This window comes from Rhinoderma darwinii, unplaced genomic scaffold (assembly GCF_050947455.1).
Source record: "Rhinoderma darwinii isolate aRhiDar2 unplaced genomic scaffold, aRhiDar2.hap1 Scaffold_960, whole genome shotgun sequence".
Lineage (NCBI taxonomy): Eukaryota > Metazoa > Chordata > Amphibia > Anura > Rhinodermatidae > Rhinoderma > Rhinoderma darwinii.
In genome coordinates, this window is record NW_027464535.1 from 71,596 (window position 1) to 88,251 (window position 16,656).

The 16,656-nt window shown below is 52.5% G+C and overlaps 1 protein-coding gene across 4 annotated transcripts in view; it reads right to left on the minus strand.

Moving 5' to 3' along the window:
- SRCAP (Snf2 related CREBBP activator protein) overlaps positions 1–16,656 on the minus strand; it is a 38,545-nt gene that overhangs the window by 7,097 nt on the left and 14,792 nt on the right. Inside the window, exons 6-23 of one of the 4 annotated variants that reach the window (XM_075849557.1) lie at positions 16,335–16,546; positions 13,979–14,078; positions 13,573–13,662; positions 6,973–7,080; positions 6,695–6,882; positions 6,266–6,443; positions 6,051–6,187; positions 5,763–5,932; positions 5,495–5,687; positions 5,279–5,415; positions 4,979–5,165; positions 4,715–4,884; positions 3,606–3,778; positions 3,372–3,524; positions 3,121–3,285; positions 2,823–3,047; positions 2,529–2,696; positions 15–2,452 (exon numbers count right to left, since the gene is read on the minus strand). In XM_075849557.1, coding sequence (XP_075705672.1) covers positions 15–2,452; positions 2,529–2,696; positions 2,823–3,047; positions 3,121–3,285; positions 3,372–3,524; positions 3,606–3,778; positions 4,715–4,884; positions 4,979–5,165; positions 5,279–5,415; positions 5,495–5,687; positions 5,763–5,932; positions 6,051–6,187; positions 6,266–6,443; positions 6,695–6,882; positions 6,973–7,080; positions 13,573–13,662; positions 13,979–14,078; positions 16,335–16,546 — 5,192 coding nt within the window. Of the gene's footprint in view, positions 1–14; positions 2,453–2,528; positions 2,697–2,822; positions 3,048–3,120; positions 3,286–3,371; positions 3,525–3,605; positions 3,779–4,714; positions 4,885–4,978; positions 5,166–5,278; positions 5,416–5,494; positions 5,688–5,762; positions 5,933–6,050; positions 6,188–6,265; positions 6,444–6,694; positions 6,883–6,972; positions 7,081–13,572; positions 13,663–13,978; positions 14,079–16,334; positions 16,550–16,656 lie in introns of all 4 variants that reach the window. The other 3 variants (XM_075849556.1, XM_075849555.1, XM_075849558.1) reach the window with 3 other exon arrangements.

The following is a 16,656-nucleotide window of genomic DNA, read 5'->3' on the forward strand; positions in this document are numbered from 1 at the left end:
AGGGTTTCACTCACCAAGTAAAAAGGAGAGCGAGGTGGAGGCGGCAGCTGGCGTCGCGGCTTCACACACGTAGATAGCGCAGCATTGTACGATGGCCGAGGATCATCTCCTGTTGTGTTGTCAGACTCTGACGCCGAGCCCAAGGTCACACTAAGTGATGGGGGGTCGGCCACAGAGAGGGACAGGGACGGCTCCTGGGCACTGGCTGATAGACGGGCAGAGCTGGCAGGTGGGGGCTTAGTGTATGTTGTGGTGGAGGCCGCCTGCACACACGCAGCAGAGGGAGCTGCAGTAACGGCCCCCGGAGAGGATGACAATGGGACAGGCTTAGCGGACACAGTGGGAAGAAGCGCGGTGGCGGCCGGTGACTGCAGCATCGGAGCAGTAAGTAGAGGGACGTGAGAATGAGCAGAAACGCCTAATGAAGGGGAAGAAGCCGTCAGTGTCAGGGGAGCAGAAAATGAGATGACCAGGGGATGGGTGGCTGAAGGAGGGGGCAGCAGTGAGGTGGGGTCTAAAGGCTGGGCACAGGCAGACATAGAGGACAAGTCGGGGGCTGGAGACGGCACCAGTAACAAGGAGGCTGGATCAAAGGAGGACGCCGGCAGAGAGGACGTAGCAAGAGGGGTGGAGGCCGGGAACAGGGGTGAAGGCATAGGGGTGGAGGCCGGGAACAGGGGTGAAGGCATAGGGGTGGAGGCCGGGAACAGGGGTGAAGGCATAGGGGTGGAGGCCGGCATTGAGGGCATGGGCACTGGAGCAGATGCTGGCATCATTGGGGACTGTGTGGACAATGAAAAAGAGGATTGTGGAGCTGGAATCCTGAGAGACAAACAGGTCAGAGGAGCCGGAGATAAGCCAGAAATGAGCGGCTGCACAGAGGACACCAGAGGAGAGACATCTGCCGGCTCCAAAGCAGGGAACACGCTGACCGCCGGGGGCAATAGAGCCTGGGCGTCAGCTGACAACATGGCGTGGGCATCAGATGGCAGCGTCGTGATCATGTCCGGCAGAGGAGGAGAGGTAAAGGACAGTGGAGATGAAGCTACTGAACTGACAGAACCGCAAGTGGTAAATGTCAGCGAGGTGACGGGCGCAGAATGCCTCAACGATGCCAGGGCGATGGGAGCCGGCAGGAGGATGGAGTGTGAGGACGCCGGGTAACAGGATGGTCCAGTAGTTGCCAACAAAGGAAGGGGAGATGCCGGAGGGACGGAGAGCACACGGGAGGACGGGGAGGCTGCCGGAGGCGCGGATGGAGCATTAATTATAGGGACCTTCGCAGATGCTGCCAGGAGAGGAATGGAGCCCGAGGCCGCCATCAACGGACATGACGCTACAGAGGGCAGTTTAAGAGACGTATTAAGTACCATAGGCGGCAATGAATCCGACGCAGAGGCTTCTAGAAGAGGCACGGGGGCAGGATCGGGGGACAGGATAAAAGGCTGGTTAACAGGCGTCTCCAGCATAGAGGCTGCGGCTGACACAGGGGCCGCCGGGACAGATGACAAGGGGAGGGGGGAGCCTGTAGGAGTGGATAAATGACCAGGCCCTGATACAGACATTATAGGGGATGGCATAGACACAACTGCCCGTGGATTCTGGGATGGAGCGTCAACAGACAGAGAAGCGGGCAATGAGCTCAGGGTGGGGGAGGAGACGGGTAGAGGGGCAGTGAATGGCACAGGTGCTGCCAATAAGGGTAGAGGGGCAGCCACTGAGGCTGCCGGGAAGGCGCTGGCACTGGGAGGAGTGTACAGGACAGGAGTGGGACCACCGTTGTTTGCCGTCAGAGGGGAGAGAGTCAGTAGAGAGAGCGGACTGGTCAGGAAACGAGTCGGGATAGGATAAGGGCTGGACACGGTGGCAGGTGCAGAGTTTGCTAGAAGGGCAGGCACTAAGCTCAGGTTGTACGTGGGGGTGGCAGGGGCCATTTTCGTCATGCTGGAAGTTGGAGAAGGAGAGTTTTGGGTGAGATTAACATAGAGGGTAGTGTCTGCAGAGGTGGTGGGGGCTGTGACACACTGCGACGCCTGCCCAGCTGTGGGCTCTGACCTCAGAGGCACATTACCATTGTGTACATAGTGCGTGTCCAGGCTGCCGCCGCTGCCATCTGGATTGTGCACTGCTTTTAGGAGAGCAGCACTCAGAGCGGTGTCCGGACATGCAGCGTGCGCGGAGGTGCAGTTGGAGATGGTGAAGTTTTGGGCGGGGGCAGGAGAGCAGGTGAGAAGAGCAGGAGGTTGTGTGAGTCTGGGAGACGAGTGGTGGTTTGTCAGCTGCACAGCTGCAGAGGTGGTCAGCAGCCGCAGGGCCACACCAGACACCGGGGGCTCCTCTGCCATAGGCTGAGCAGGATTGGGAGACGAGAGCCGTGCAGTCAGCGCTGGACTGGACATCATCAGTAGCGGGCTGGTTGTCAGAGTCAGGGTGGAGGTGGAAACGACTGGAGCTGCACAAAAACACAAATCCCAGTCAGGCTTCAGTTACTCCCGGATCTGACAGCAGAACGTGCGTCCGCTACATACCTGCTCGCTGCTCGCCGGTCCCTTCTCGGACAGCAGAATGATCAGCGGAGGGACCGGGAACAACTCTGAGAAGAGGGCGCACGGGTGCAGTGGCCGGCTGGCACTGAGGAGATGCCGGGATCTCTCTGCTGGACTGTCTCACCACAATCTTTACCATGCCCGCGGCTGCTGCGAAGACAAAAGAGCAAGACCTGATACAACCGGAACCATCCCCCCCCCCTCCTCCGCAGGACAACAGCGCTGCCATTTCATTATAAAGGAAGATCTATTATGTGTAGCCCAGCAGTCACTTACCCTGCCCAGGAGACACTGCCGGGAGACTGGCGCTGTTCAGAAGCGTGTGCTGGAGAGACTGCACCGACAATGCCTGGACCCCGGCGTTACTGTGTACCAGCTGAGGCATGGGCTGAGCGGGTGATGCTGCCACCTGCTGTGCCAGGGCCTGGATCAGAGCGAGCTGGGCCGGCTGGCTGAGCAGATGATGTTGTCCACCAGAGGAGACAAGGTGAAGCACGTTCCCTGTAACAGACAAGTCAGAACCTGCAGAGCCACAACACAGAGTGGGCGGAGCCGCAAACACCTGTAAGCTTACCCAGCATTGGCCGAGGTTGACCCACTCCGAGAGGCCGCACCTGAGTGCCACTTAACGTGAGTTTGGCGCCCTGAAGCTGCAGTGTGAGTGGTTTTGTGACCGACTGACTTTGTAGGGGACGTCCACCAAGAGATGCCAACTGTGCCAGGCTGATGACTTCTCCAGCTAAGAAACAAACACAAGATAATGATTACTAAGCCGATAAGTAGGTCAGGAGCGCACCCGCAGCAGAAGCGGTCACAGCTACTCACAAGGCAGCCGCGCCTGCATGTCAGGGGTTAAGATGAGCCTCTGTGGGGCGCTGCACATGGGCGGAACGGTCTGCACGGGAATCGCCTTCCCTGCCCCGTTGGACATTGGAGTCCCAGATGTTGTAGGTGGACATGACTGGACAGGGAGCGGAGCTGTAAGTATTAAATGAACTCGTGGTCAGTAACAGTGAGCCAATGTATAACATAGAGAAGCCCAGGCGTAGCTGGTCTCACCCCTCAGGGCTGGCGCAGGTGGAGCGGACACAGTACAAGGACTCGACGTCAGTGGTGGAGGAGCAGCTGTCTGGGGTGTGGGGGAGGGGAGCACGTCCGGACACTTCTGAACAGGCCGAGAATTGTTGACTACGACTACAGAGCGTGGATCCGGCTTAACAGGCTGCAGCATTCTAGAGGGGAGAGAAACATGTCAGCAGACCACAGAGGAGGGGAGAGAAACCTGTCAGCAGACCACAGAAGAGGGGAGAGAAACATGTCAGCAGACCACAGAAGAGGGGAGAGAAACATGTCAGCAGACCATAGAAGAGGGGAGAGAAACATGTCAGCAGACCACAGAGGAGGGGAGAGAAACCTGTCAGCAGACCACAGAGGAGGGGAAAGAAACCTGTCAGCAGACCACAGAGGAGGGGAGAGAAACATGTCAGCAGACCACAGAGGTGGGGAGAGAAACAGGTCAGCAGACCACAGAAGAGGGGAGAGGAACATGTCAGCAGACCACAGAGGAGGGGAGAGAAACCTGTCAGCAGACCACAGAGGAGGGGAAAGAAACCTGTCAGCAGACCACAGAGGAGGGGAGAGAAACATGTCAGCAGACCACAGAGGTGGGGAGAGAAACAGGTCAGCAGACCACAGAAGAGGGGAGAGGAACATGTCAGCAGACCACAGAGGAGGGGAGAGAAACATGTCAGCAGACCATAGAAGAGGGGAGAGAAACATGTCAGCAGACCACAGAGGAGGGGAGAGAAACATGTCAGCAGACCACAGAGGAGGGGAGAGAAACCTGTCAGCAGACCACAGAGGGGAGAGAAACCTGTCAGCAGACCACAGAGGAGGGGAGAGAAACCTGTCAGCAGACCACAGAGGAGGGGAGAGAAACATGTCAGCAGACCACAGAGGAGGGGAGAGAAACATGTCAGCAGACCACAGAAGAGGGGAGAGAAACATGTCAGCAGACCACAGAGGAGGGGAGAGAAACTTGTCAGCAGACCACAGAGGAGGGGAGAGAAACCTGTCAGCAGACCACAGAGGAGGGGAGAGAAACATGTCAGCAGACCACAGAGGAGGGGAAATACATGAGGAACATTACACAGGTGAGCTCCACACACCTGTTCACCTTCATCTTGAGCGGCCGAGGTCTAGGAGGCGGCTCTGGGGACTCCACAATCTCTTGGATCAGGGAGCGCGACTGCTTGTACTGGGGCAGGAAAACATCCCGCTCGTACCGACTGACTCGCCCCTCCATGTTAATGAGGTCAAACATAGACATGTCCAGATTCTGAGGATACAGAGGGAGAGAGGCCGTTGTAGCCCCCACAAATCTGCCACAATTGATACCACATCAGTCCCCGTCCCCTAGGCCCTGTACCTGCCTCGAGTGGGGGGCGCTGCAGAGCATGAAGTACCAAGGAAGGGACCGTGTAGCAGATGCCTCTGGTGATGAAGGGCGAGTGGATGGGACGAGGGTCAAATAGATTGGGGTGATTACAGACCTTGCGGAGCTGCATGAGAATGTTAATCACACTCATGAAGTGGCCGCTCGCCAGAGTCTCCCGTGTCCTACAATCAAAAACGCAGGAACAATCCATTACTGATGAAGGGGACACATGGAAGAGAACATTAGTAATTCCTCCAGGTGAGGGGACAGGTTAAGGATCCGCTCGATTACTTACGCGGCCTGTGACATGAAGTCATCATACAGAAAGCGCTGACGCATGGACAGTCGGCAGTAGATGACGTGCTCGTATTTTTTGGGCATCTGCTTTTCCACATCCACCTTAATCCTGCGCAGGAGGAACGGCCTTAACACCTGTGGAGAACATGGGGAGCTCAGCACACAAGGTCACATCCCGAGAAGAGCAAACGTCAGCTCCTGCGGGCTCCCAAACCTTGTGAAGTCTGCGCACCAGACCCTCGTTGTACTCCTGACTGCCCTCAATCATGCCGGTCAAGGGATTCGAGAACCATTCCTTAAACTCTCGGTGAGACTGGAAGACGTGCGGCATCAGGAAATGCATGAGCGACCACAGCTCCATCAGGGAGTTCTGCAGGGGGGTCCCGGTGAGCAGCAGCCGCCTCTGACTGGGGAGAACAGAGATCTTAGAATAAAGAGTCAGGAGCGACTCTTACCTTGCACCGCGTTCACACACATCTCACCTGTTGAAGTTCAGGAGACTCTGCCAGCGCTGAGACTTAAAGTTCTTGATGTTTTGAGCCTCATCCAGGATCAGATACTTCCAGTTCTTCCTGCGGAAGGCCTGGTGATCTTGAAGAACGAGCTTGTAGGAGGTGATGCACACATGGAAAGCGTTGGCTTTGGTCCACCCCTAGAAATGTAAACCAGGCTGTAAGCGCGGCTGACCGACTACGCGCAGCGCGGCTGACCGACTACGCGCAGCGCGGCTGACCGACTACGCGCAGCGCGGCCCCAAACCAGGCACCCACCTGTCTTTTAAGTTTTCGTTCTTTCTGGGAGCCGTAATATGTCAGTATTTTAAAACTGGGACACCAACGTTTCAGCTCCATTTCCCAGTTCAAAATGACGCTGGTGGGAACGATAATCAGATGAGGACCCCAATTACCTATAAAACACAATAAAGAGATGTGCGGGGTGCTGGGAAACAAACTGCAAGACCCCAGCGATGCCCCAGGACACCCACCGCGTTCACAGGCCAGGTGAGCCAGGAGGGAGATGGTCTGAATGGTTTTCCCAAGTCCCATCTCATCGGCCAGAATCCCATTCAGCTTCTTCTCATACATGGTCACCAGCCACTCCAGGCCGATATGCTGGTACTCCCGGAGGTCCCCGCGCAGCAGAAATGGAACCGCCGTCTTCACCTGGAAGAAAAGGCAAATACAGGTCACAATGACAACGGAGGCCGAAGAAGAAACGGTAAATACAGGTCACAATGACAACGGAGGCCGAAGAAGAAACGGTAAATACAGGTCACAATGATGACGGACGGCAGGGCACATGAGGAGCGCCAGAGGTTCAGAATGAATGAAGCTGCAGCACTGCCCCCTCCAGGACGGAGGAACACACGGGCTGGCTCAGCAGTATAATGATCCCACATTCCCCGGAGCGATACCTGAGTGGTCGCCAGCGTATATCCCTTTGGTTGCAGAGATTCGGCCGTCGCTGCGATATCTGTGATCTCTTTCTTGGTTTCGGGAGGCTCGTGCTGCAGGCGGTCACTTCCAGGGTCATCCTCATCCAGTTTGACAAGAAACTCCACTCCGTCAGATTCACAGTCAGAGGAGTCACAACCCGAAGAGTCTAAAAGTAAGAGATGACAAGATAAACCCTCCTCAGACACCCCGTCTTCTCACACGGCGGTCCCTCCACGTCCGGCACGGAGCCGCTCACCATAGTCCTCCTGAGTCCCCGCACTCTCATGCTCGCTCTGACTAGCATTCTCCTGCTCTGATGGCAGCACAGAGTATTTCAGTAGTAGTTCATCTAAGGACATCTCCCCTGTAGAAATTACATAGTTACTTAGATTGAATAGATAAAAAGAAATATAAAAGAGGTCTCCATCTTGTTCAGCTCTTCTCAGGCCAATAATACGTCATGAACAGCTGTAATATTTATAAACCCAGTCATTACACCGGCAACTTATATTAAGGTTATAGTATCTGTCCTTACATTGTGGTCCAAGAGTCCGTAGTGTGACCGCTCTTACCGTAAACCCTCCCTCCACATGTAGAGTCCATAGTGTTACTGCTCTTACTGTAAACCCTCCCTCCACATGTAGAGACCATAATGTTACTGCTCTTACTGTAAACCCTTCCTCCACATGTAGAGACCATAGTGTGACTGCTCTTACTGTAAACCCTCCCTCCACATGTAGAGACCATAGTGTGACTGCTCTTACTGTAAACCCTTCCTCCACATGTAGAGTCCATAGTGTGACTGCTCTTACTGTAAACCCTTCCTCCACATGTAGAGTCCAGTGTGACCGCTCTTACTGTAAACCCTCCCTCCACATGTAGAGTCCATAGTGTTACTGCTCTTACTGTAAACCCTCCCTCCACATGTAGAGACCATAGTGTGACTGCTCTTACTGTAAACCCTTCCTCCACATGTAGAGTCCATAGTGTGACTGCTCTTACTGTAAACCCTCCCTCCACATGTAGAGTCCATAGTGTGACTGCTCTTACCGTAAACCCTCCCTCCACATGTAGAGTCCATAGTGTGACCGCTCTTACTGTAAACCCTCCCTCCACATGTAGAGTCCATAGTGTGACTGCTCTTACTGTAAACCCTCCCTCCACATGTAGAGTCCATAGTGTGACTGCTTACTGTAAACCCTTCCTCCACATGTAGAGTCCATAGTGTGACCGCTCTTACTGTAAACCCTCCCTCCACATGTAGAGTCCATAGTGTTACTGCTCTTACTGTAAACCCTTCCTCCACATGTAGAGTCCGTAGTGTGACTGCTCTTACTGTAAACCCTCCCTCCACATGTAGAGTCCATAGTGTGACTGCTCTTACTGTAAACCCTCCCTCCACATGTAGAGACCATAGTGTTACTGCTCTTACTGTAAACCCTCCCTCCACATGTAGAGTCCGTAGTGTGACTGCTCTTACTGTAAACCCTCCCTCCACATGTAGAGTCCATAGTGTTACTGCTCTTACTGTAAACCCTCCCTCCACATGTAGAGTCCATAGTGTGACTGCTCTTACTGTAAACCCTCCCTCCACATGTAGAGTCCATAGTGTTACTGCTCTTACCGTAAACCCTCCCTCCACATGTAGAGTCCATAGTGTGACTGCTCTTACCGTAAACCCTCCCTCCACATGTAGAGTCCATAGTGTTACTGCTCTTACTGTAAACCCTCCCTCCACATGTAGAGTCCATAGTGTGACTGCTCTTACTGTAAACCCTCCCTCCACATGTAGAGTCCATAGTGTTACTGCTCTTACCGTAAACCCTCCCTCCACATGTAGAGTCCATAGTGTTACTGCTCTTACTGTAAACCCTCCCTCCACATGTAGAGTCCATAGTGTGACCGCTCTTACTGTAAACCCTTCCTCCACATGTAGAGTCCGTAGTGTGACTGCTCTTACTGTAAACCCTCCCTCCACATGTAGAGTCCATAGTGTTACTGCTCTTACTGTAAACCCTCCCTCCACATGTAGAGTCCATAGTGTGACTGCTCTTACTGTAAACCCTCCCTCCACATGTAGAGTCCATAGTGTGACTGCTCTTACCGTAAACCCTCCCTCCACATGTAGAGTCCATAGTGTTACTGCTCTTACTGTAAACCCTTCCTCCACATGTAGAGTCCATAGTGTTACTGCTCTTACTGTAAACCCTCCCTCCACATGTAGAGTCCATAGTGTGACCGCTCTTACTGTAAACCCTCCCTCCACATGTAGAGTCCATACTGTGACCGCTCTTACTGTAAACCCTCCCTCCACATGTAGAGACCATAGTGTTACTGCTCTTACTGTAAACCCTCCCTCCACATGTAGAGACCATAGTGTTACTGCTCTTACTGTAAACCCTTCCTCCACATGTAGAGTCCATAGTGTTACTGCTCTTACTGTAAACCCTCCCTCCACATGTAGAGTCCATAGTGTGACCGCTCTTACTGTAAACCCTCCCTCCACATGTAGAGTCCGTAGTGTGACTGCTCTTACTGTAAACCCTCCCTCCACATGTAGAGTCCATAGTGTGACTGCTCTTACTGTAAACCCTCCCTCCACATGTAGAGTCCATAGTGTGACCGCTCTTACTGTAAACCCTCCCTCCACATGTAGAGTCCATAGTGTGACCGCTCTTACTGTAAACCCTCCCTCCACATGTAGAGTCCGTAGTGTGACTGCTCTTACTGTAAACCCTCCCTCCACATGTAGAGTCCATAGTGTTACTGCTCTTACTGTAAACCCTCCCTCCACATGTAGAGTCCATAGTGTGACTGCTCTTACCGTAAACCCTCCCTCCACATGTAGAGTCCATAGTGTGACTGCTCTTACCGTAAACCCTCCCTCCACATGTAGAGTCCATAGTGTTACTGCTCTTACCGTAAACCCTCCCTCCACATGTAGAGTCCATAGTGTGACCGCTCTTACTGTAAACCCTCCCTCCACATGTAGTCCATAGTGTGACCGCTCTTACTGTAAACCCTCCCTCCCTCCACATGTAGAGTCCATAGTGTGACTGCTCTTACCGTAAACCCTCCCTCCACATGTAGAGTCCATAATGTTACTGCTCTTACTGTAAACCCTTCCTCCACATGTAGAGTCCATAGTGTTACTGCTCTTACTGTAAACCCTCCCTCCACATGTAGAGACCATAGTGTGACTGCTCTTACTGTAAACCCTTCCTCCACATGTAGAGTCCATAGTGTGACTGCTCTTACTGTAAACCCTCCCTCCACATGTAGAGTCCATAGTGTGACTGCTCTTACCGTAAACCCTCCCTCCACATGTAGAGTCCATAGTGTGACTGCTTACTGTAAACCCTTCCTCCACATGTAGAGTCCATAGTGTGACTGCTCTTACTGTAAACCCTCCCTCCACATGTAGAGTCCATAGTGTGACTGCTCTTACTGTAAACCCTCCCTCCACATGTAGAGACCATAGTGTTACTGCTCTTACTGTAAACCCTCCCTCCACATGTAGAGTCCGTAGTGTGACTGCTCTTACTGTAAACCCTCCCTCCACATGTAGAGTCCATAGTGTTACTGCTCTTACTGTAAACCCTCCCTCCACATGTAGAGTCCATAGTGTGACTGCTCTTACTGTAAACCCTCCCTCCACATGTAGAGTCCATAGTGTTACTGCTCTTACCGTAAACCCTCCCTCCACATGTAGAGTCCATAGTGTGACTGCTCTTACCGTAAACCCTCCCTCCACATGTAGAGTCCATAGTGTTACTGCTCTTACCGTAAACCCTCCCTCCACATGTAGAGTCCATAGTGTGACTGCTCTTACTGTAAACCCTCCCTCCACATGTAGAGTCCATAGTGTTACTGCTCTTACCGTAAACCCTCCCTCCACATGTAGAGTCCATAGTGTGACTGCTCTTACCGTAAACCCTCCCTCCACATGTAGAGTCCATAGTGTTACTGCTCTTACTGTAAACCCTCCCTCCACATGTAGAGTCCATAGTGTGACCGCTCTTACTGTAAACCCTTCCTCCACATGTAGAGTCCGTAGTGTGACTGCTCTTACTGTAAACCCTCCCTCCACATGTAGAGTCCATAGTGTTACTGCTCTTACTGTAAACCCTCCCTCCACATGTAGAGTCCATAGTGTGACTGCTCTTACTGTAAACCCTCCCTCCACATGTAGAGTCCATAGTGTGACTGCTCTTACCGTAAACCCTCCCTCCACATGTAGAGTCCATAGTGTTACTGCTCTTACTGTAAACCCTTCCTCCACATGTAGAGTCCATAGTGTTACTGCTCTTACTGTAAACCCTCCCTCCACATGTAGAGTCCATAGTGTGACCGCTCTTACTGTAAACCCTCCCTCCACATGTAGAGTCCATAGTGTGACCGCTCTTACTGTAAACCCTCCCTCCACATGTAGAGTCCATAGTGTGACTGCTCTTACTGTAAACCCTCCCTCCACATGTAGAGACCATAGTGTTACTGCTCTTACTGTAAACCCTCCCTCCACATGTAGAGACCATAGTGTTACTGCTCTTACTGTAAACCCTTCCTCCACATGTAGAGTCCATAGTGTTACTGCTCTTACTGTAAACCCTCCCTCCACATGTAGAGTCCATAGTGTGACCGCTCTTACTGTAAACCCTCCCTCCACATGTAGAGTCCGTAGTGTGACTGCTCTTACTGTAAACCCTCCCTCCACATGTAGAGTCCGTAGTGTGACTGCTCTTACTGTAAACCCTCCCTCCACATGTAGAGTCCATAGTGTTACTGCTCTTACTGTAAACCCTCCCTCCACATGTAGAGTCCATAGTGTGACTGCTCTTACTGTAAACCCTCCCTCCACATGTAGAGTCCATAGTGTGACTGCTCTTACCGTAAACCCTCCCTCCACATGTAGAGTCCATAGTGTTACTGCTCTTACTGTAAACCCTTCCTCCACATGTAGAGTCCATAGTGTTACTGCTCTTACTGTAAACCCTCCCTCCACATGTAGAGTCCATAGTGTGACCGCTCTTACTGTAAACCCTCCCTCCACATGTAGAGTCCATAGTGTGACCGCTCTTACTGTAAACCCTCCCTCCACATGTAGAGTCCATAGTGTGACTGCTCTTACTGTAAACCCTCCCTCCACATGTAGAGACCATAGTGTTACTGCTCTTACTGTAAACCCTCCCTCCACATGTAGAGACCATAGTGTTACTGCTCTTACTGTAAACCCTTACTCCACATGTAGAGTCCATAGTGTTACTGCTCTTACTGTAAACCCTCCCTCCACATGTAGAGTCCATAGTGTGACCGCTCTTACTGTAAACCCTCTCTCCACATGTAGAGTCCGTAGTGTGACTGCTCTTACTGTAAACCCTCCCTCCACATGTAGAGTCCGTAGTGTGACTGCTCTTACTGTAAACCCTCCCTCCACATGTAGAGTCCATAGTGTTACTGCTCTTACTGTAAACCCTTCCTCCACATGTAGTCCATAGTGTGACCGCTCTTACTGTAAACCCTCCCTCCCTCCACATGTAGAGTCCATAGTGTGACTGCTCTTACCGTAAACCCTCCCTCCACATGTAGAGTCCATAGTGTGACTGCTCTTACTGTAAACCCTCCCTCCACATGTAGAGTCCATAGTGTTACTGCTCTTACTGTAAACCCTTCCTCCACATGTAGAGTCCGTAGTGTTACTGCTCTTACTGTAAACCCTCCCTCCACATGTAGAGTCCGTAGTGTGACTGCTCTTACTGTAAACCCTCCCTCCACATGTAGAGTCCATAGTGTTACTGCTCTTACTGTAAACCCTTCCTCCACATGTAGAGTCCAGTGTGACCGCTCTTACTGTAAACCCTCCCTCCACATGTAGAGCCCATAGTGTGACTGCTCTTACTGTAAACCCTTCCGTCCGCTGGTCCTTTGTACAGTCCGTGTGCCGGCTCTTTGTACTGACCACATATACATGTTAATAGGATCACCTCTGAGCTGATGTTTCTAATCTTTCATTGTAAGAGCCCAAAACTGAATCCCAATATTCTAGATGAGGTCTTACAAGGGATTTATAGAGGGGCAACATTACATATAATGGGGGCGATCTTAGTTTACAGCAGTTAATGTGTCTCGTTACAGAGCCTGAAATCCTACTTGGCTTTGCATCAGCTGCTTGACCTTGAGTAGCGGCTGCTCAGCTATCTGTAACAAGGCCTTCGCTTGTCCTGCTCAGTTGTCTCCCTTATAATCAGAGGTGGTAATAAGGCCTGTCCGGTCTCATGTATACTTCTATGTGTGAGACCGGACGCTGTACTGAGAGGCGCCGCAGCGCTACAGAAGTGTGCGGGGGGGGGGGGGGGGCAGGAGAGCCAATGAGAAAGCTTCTTACTCGCAGCCAATGGTCTGCTTGGTCAGGGCGCAGGGTAAGAGCCGGCTGTGGACTCCAGTCATGTTCTGCTTTTTTCCTTGTGTTGTCTCATGGTTTTTATTACTAAAGAGAAACTTTACGTCATCGACATTTATCTTTTCTGTCTATTTTTGAGGCATTTACAGAAAAACTCCCATGAAATGTTTGATTTCTTTGCCCGTTTGTAATGGGCATCTTGTGATATTTATTTCCCCACCGAGCGTCCATCTTTCAATACATGGGCTCCGTTTGGCCTCCCGCGCAGTCACGTGATCTGTAAGACGACTCGACGATTCACACAGCGTCTCATGTATGGGCCGGGAGCCAGTTTGTCCATGTAAGTCTATGGCACTCACATAGAGAGACCGGCTTCTCTACCAGTAGGGACAGGAGAATTGTGTAGGCGGGGGGTCCCCGTATACAGAGCTCAGCCATGACACTGATGGGCACACGTACCTTCTGTAGCCAGCTGGGAGAGCTCCTTGGCATGATCCTGCCGTCCCGCCATCTCCTCCTCTGCTGCAATGGTGTCCTCCTCATCCTCCGCTGCACACAGACAACGTACACTCAGCACTTACACCAATGTTACAACACACAGAACAAGTCGTTCCATCACATATTACACCCCATTACATGAAGGCACATCTCGTGGCACAGCTCGTGGCACAGCTCGGAGAGATACAGAAAGGAAAGTATTAAAAGTTGTGTTCCCTGAACTAGACCTGGCACAGTAGTGTTAATGGTGAGGTCTGACGGCTGACACGGGGAACCAGCGGTGCCCATTGTGTGGCTGCTCCCCCTCCATTGACATGACTGGGACATCGGGAGACTGCAGCCATTTTACAGCTTGCTTGGCGCTCACCTTCATCCTCATTGGCTGTGAACTCATCATCTTCCTCCTCCACCTTTTCTTCTGCCTCCTCTTCCTCCTCATCTGTGTCTTCATTACTGGAAACTGGATCCTTAAAAAGAAAATGAATCAATCAACAGGCCGCCTACAGGTCTCGGAGCTGCCACTCACCCCTAACCGATCCTATGAAAGCCGATACTGCTGCCATGTGCTGTACAAGTGGGGGACACTGCACAGTAACTGCGAACTCCAGTAAATCAGGGGCAAATGTGAACACACAAAAGGAGTAGAAAGACAGATGCTACAACAGAGAGGAGAGCGCACACACAGTGATAGGAACACGAGGAGAGAGAGAGAGGAGAGCGCGCACACAGTGATAGGAACACGAGGAGAGAGAGAGAGGAGAGCGCGCACACAGTGATAGGAACACGAGGAGAGAGGAGACTGCGCACACAGTGATAGGAACACGAGGAGAGAGAGAGAGGAGAGCGCGCACACAGTGATAGGAACACGAGGAGAGAGAGAGAGGAGAGCGCGCACACAGTGATAGGAACACGAGGAGAGAGGAGACTGCGCACACAGTGACATGACACGAGGAGAGAGAGTAGAGCGCGCACAGTGATAGGAACACGATGAAAACGCGCACACAGTGATAGGAACACGAGGAGAGCGCGCACAGTGATAGGAACACGATGAAAACGCGCCCACAGTGATAGGAACACGAGGAGAGCGCGCACAGTGATAGGAACACGAGGAGAGCGCGCACACAGTGATAGGAACACGAGGAAAACACGCACACAGTGATAGGAACACGAGGAGAGCGCGCACACAGTGATAGGAACACGAGGAGAGAGGAGACTGCGCACACAGTGACATGACACGAGGAGAGAGAGAGTAGAGCGCGCACAGTGATAGGAACACGAGGAAAACGCGCACACAGTGATAGGAACACGAGGAGAGCGCGCACACAGTGATAGGAACACGAGGAGAGCGCGCACACAGTGATAGGAACACGAGGAGAGCGCGCACAGTGATAGGAACACGAGGAGAGCGCGCACACAGTGACATGGCACGAGGAGAGAGAGGAGACTGCGCACACAGTGACATGACACGAGGAGAGAGCGCACACAGTGACATGACACGAGGAGAGAGGAGAGCGCGCACACAGTGACATGACACGAGGAGAGAGCGCACACAGTGACATGACACGAGGAGAGAGCGCACACAGTGACATGACACGAGGAAAGAGAGGAGAGCGCGCACACAGTGACATGACACGAGGCGAGAGAGGAGAGCGCGCACACAGTGACATGGCACGAGGAGAGCGCGCACACAGTGACATGGCACGAGGAGAGAGAGGAGACCGCGCACACAGTGACATGACACGAGGAGAGAGAGGAGACCGCGCACACAGTGACATGACACGAGGAGAGAGAGGAGAGCGCGCACACAGTGACATGACACGAGGAGAGCGCGCACACAGTGACATGACACGAGGAGAGAGAGGAGAGCGCGCACACAGTGACATGACACGAGGAGAGCGCGCACACCGTGACATGACACGAGGAGAGCGCGCACACAGTGACATGACATGAAGCGAGAGAGGAGAGCGCGCACACAGTGATAGGACACAAGGAGAGAGAGGAGAGCGCGCACACAGTGATAGGACACAAGGAGAGAGGGGAGAGCGCGCACACAGTAACATGACACGAGGAGAAGGAAAGGAGAGAGAGTGTGTAGAGGGGGCACACCGTGACAATTTTTGAAGAACATTTGTGAGGTCAGACACTGATGTTGGGGGAGGGCGCTGGGCTCGTAATCTCCGTTCTTGTTCATTATAAAGGTGTTGGATGGGTTTGAGGTCAGGACTATGTGCGGCCATTCAAGTTCTTCCACCCAAAACTCCCCCGACCAACCAAGTCTTTATGGACCTTGTGCACTGGGGTACAGTTATGAGGAACTGCGTGGCGAGGGGCTGCACTTTATACACCTGTGGCAATGGGACTTAATAAAACACCAGCATTTAATAATTAAGAGGAGGGGGCGAATACTTTTCTCCATATAGTGTATATGTCCAGAGGAACAGAAGACACGTGAGGATCGCAGACCGCATTTCACCAGAACCACCTGATACCTGCAGTGTACAGCATGGTGGTGGAGATATTCTGTCCTTACTTTTTCACCTCTCCACCGCCTCTGATGTAGATAAGATGTTCTTCCTATATGTAAGTACATCGGCCGCCTCGTTCAGATCAACCCTCTAAAGCCATTTTTAACTGCAACTTTAGTTGTCTCAAAGAGGTTTGACTGACAGAATCTCTGCTCCCCACATGACAGAACATGGTGGTACTACCTGGAGCACACGTACCTGATTGGGAGAGTCATCCTGCAGGACCTGCGGGGGGAGGTTCTGCAGCAGCTCGTCCAGGGGAAGCTCGCTCTCCTGTTTGAGAAGCTCCAGCTCCAGACGATGCGCCTCAGCATCATTCCCCTCCTGCTGCTCCTCTATCTCGATGGTCTCCTCATCGTCGTCCTCCTCATCTTCAGCTTCACGAGGGAGAAAGTCACCATCTCCTGCCGCTGCTTTAAGACAGAGTAAAATAGTTGGTCAGCCCTCCAGACCCCCCAATCACAGGACATGTCCCTCTCAATGCGTCTCAGCAATCACCATAACGGACACCGACACGACA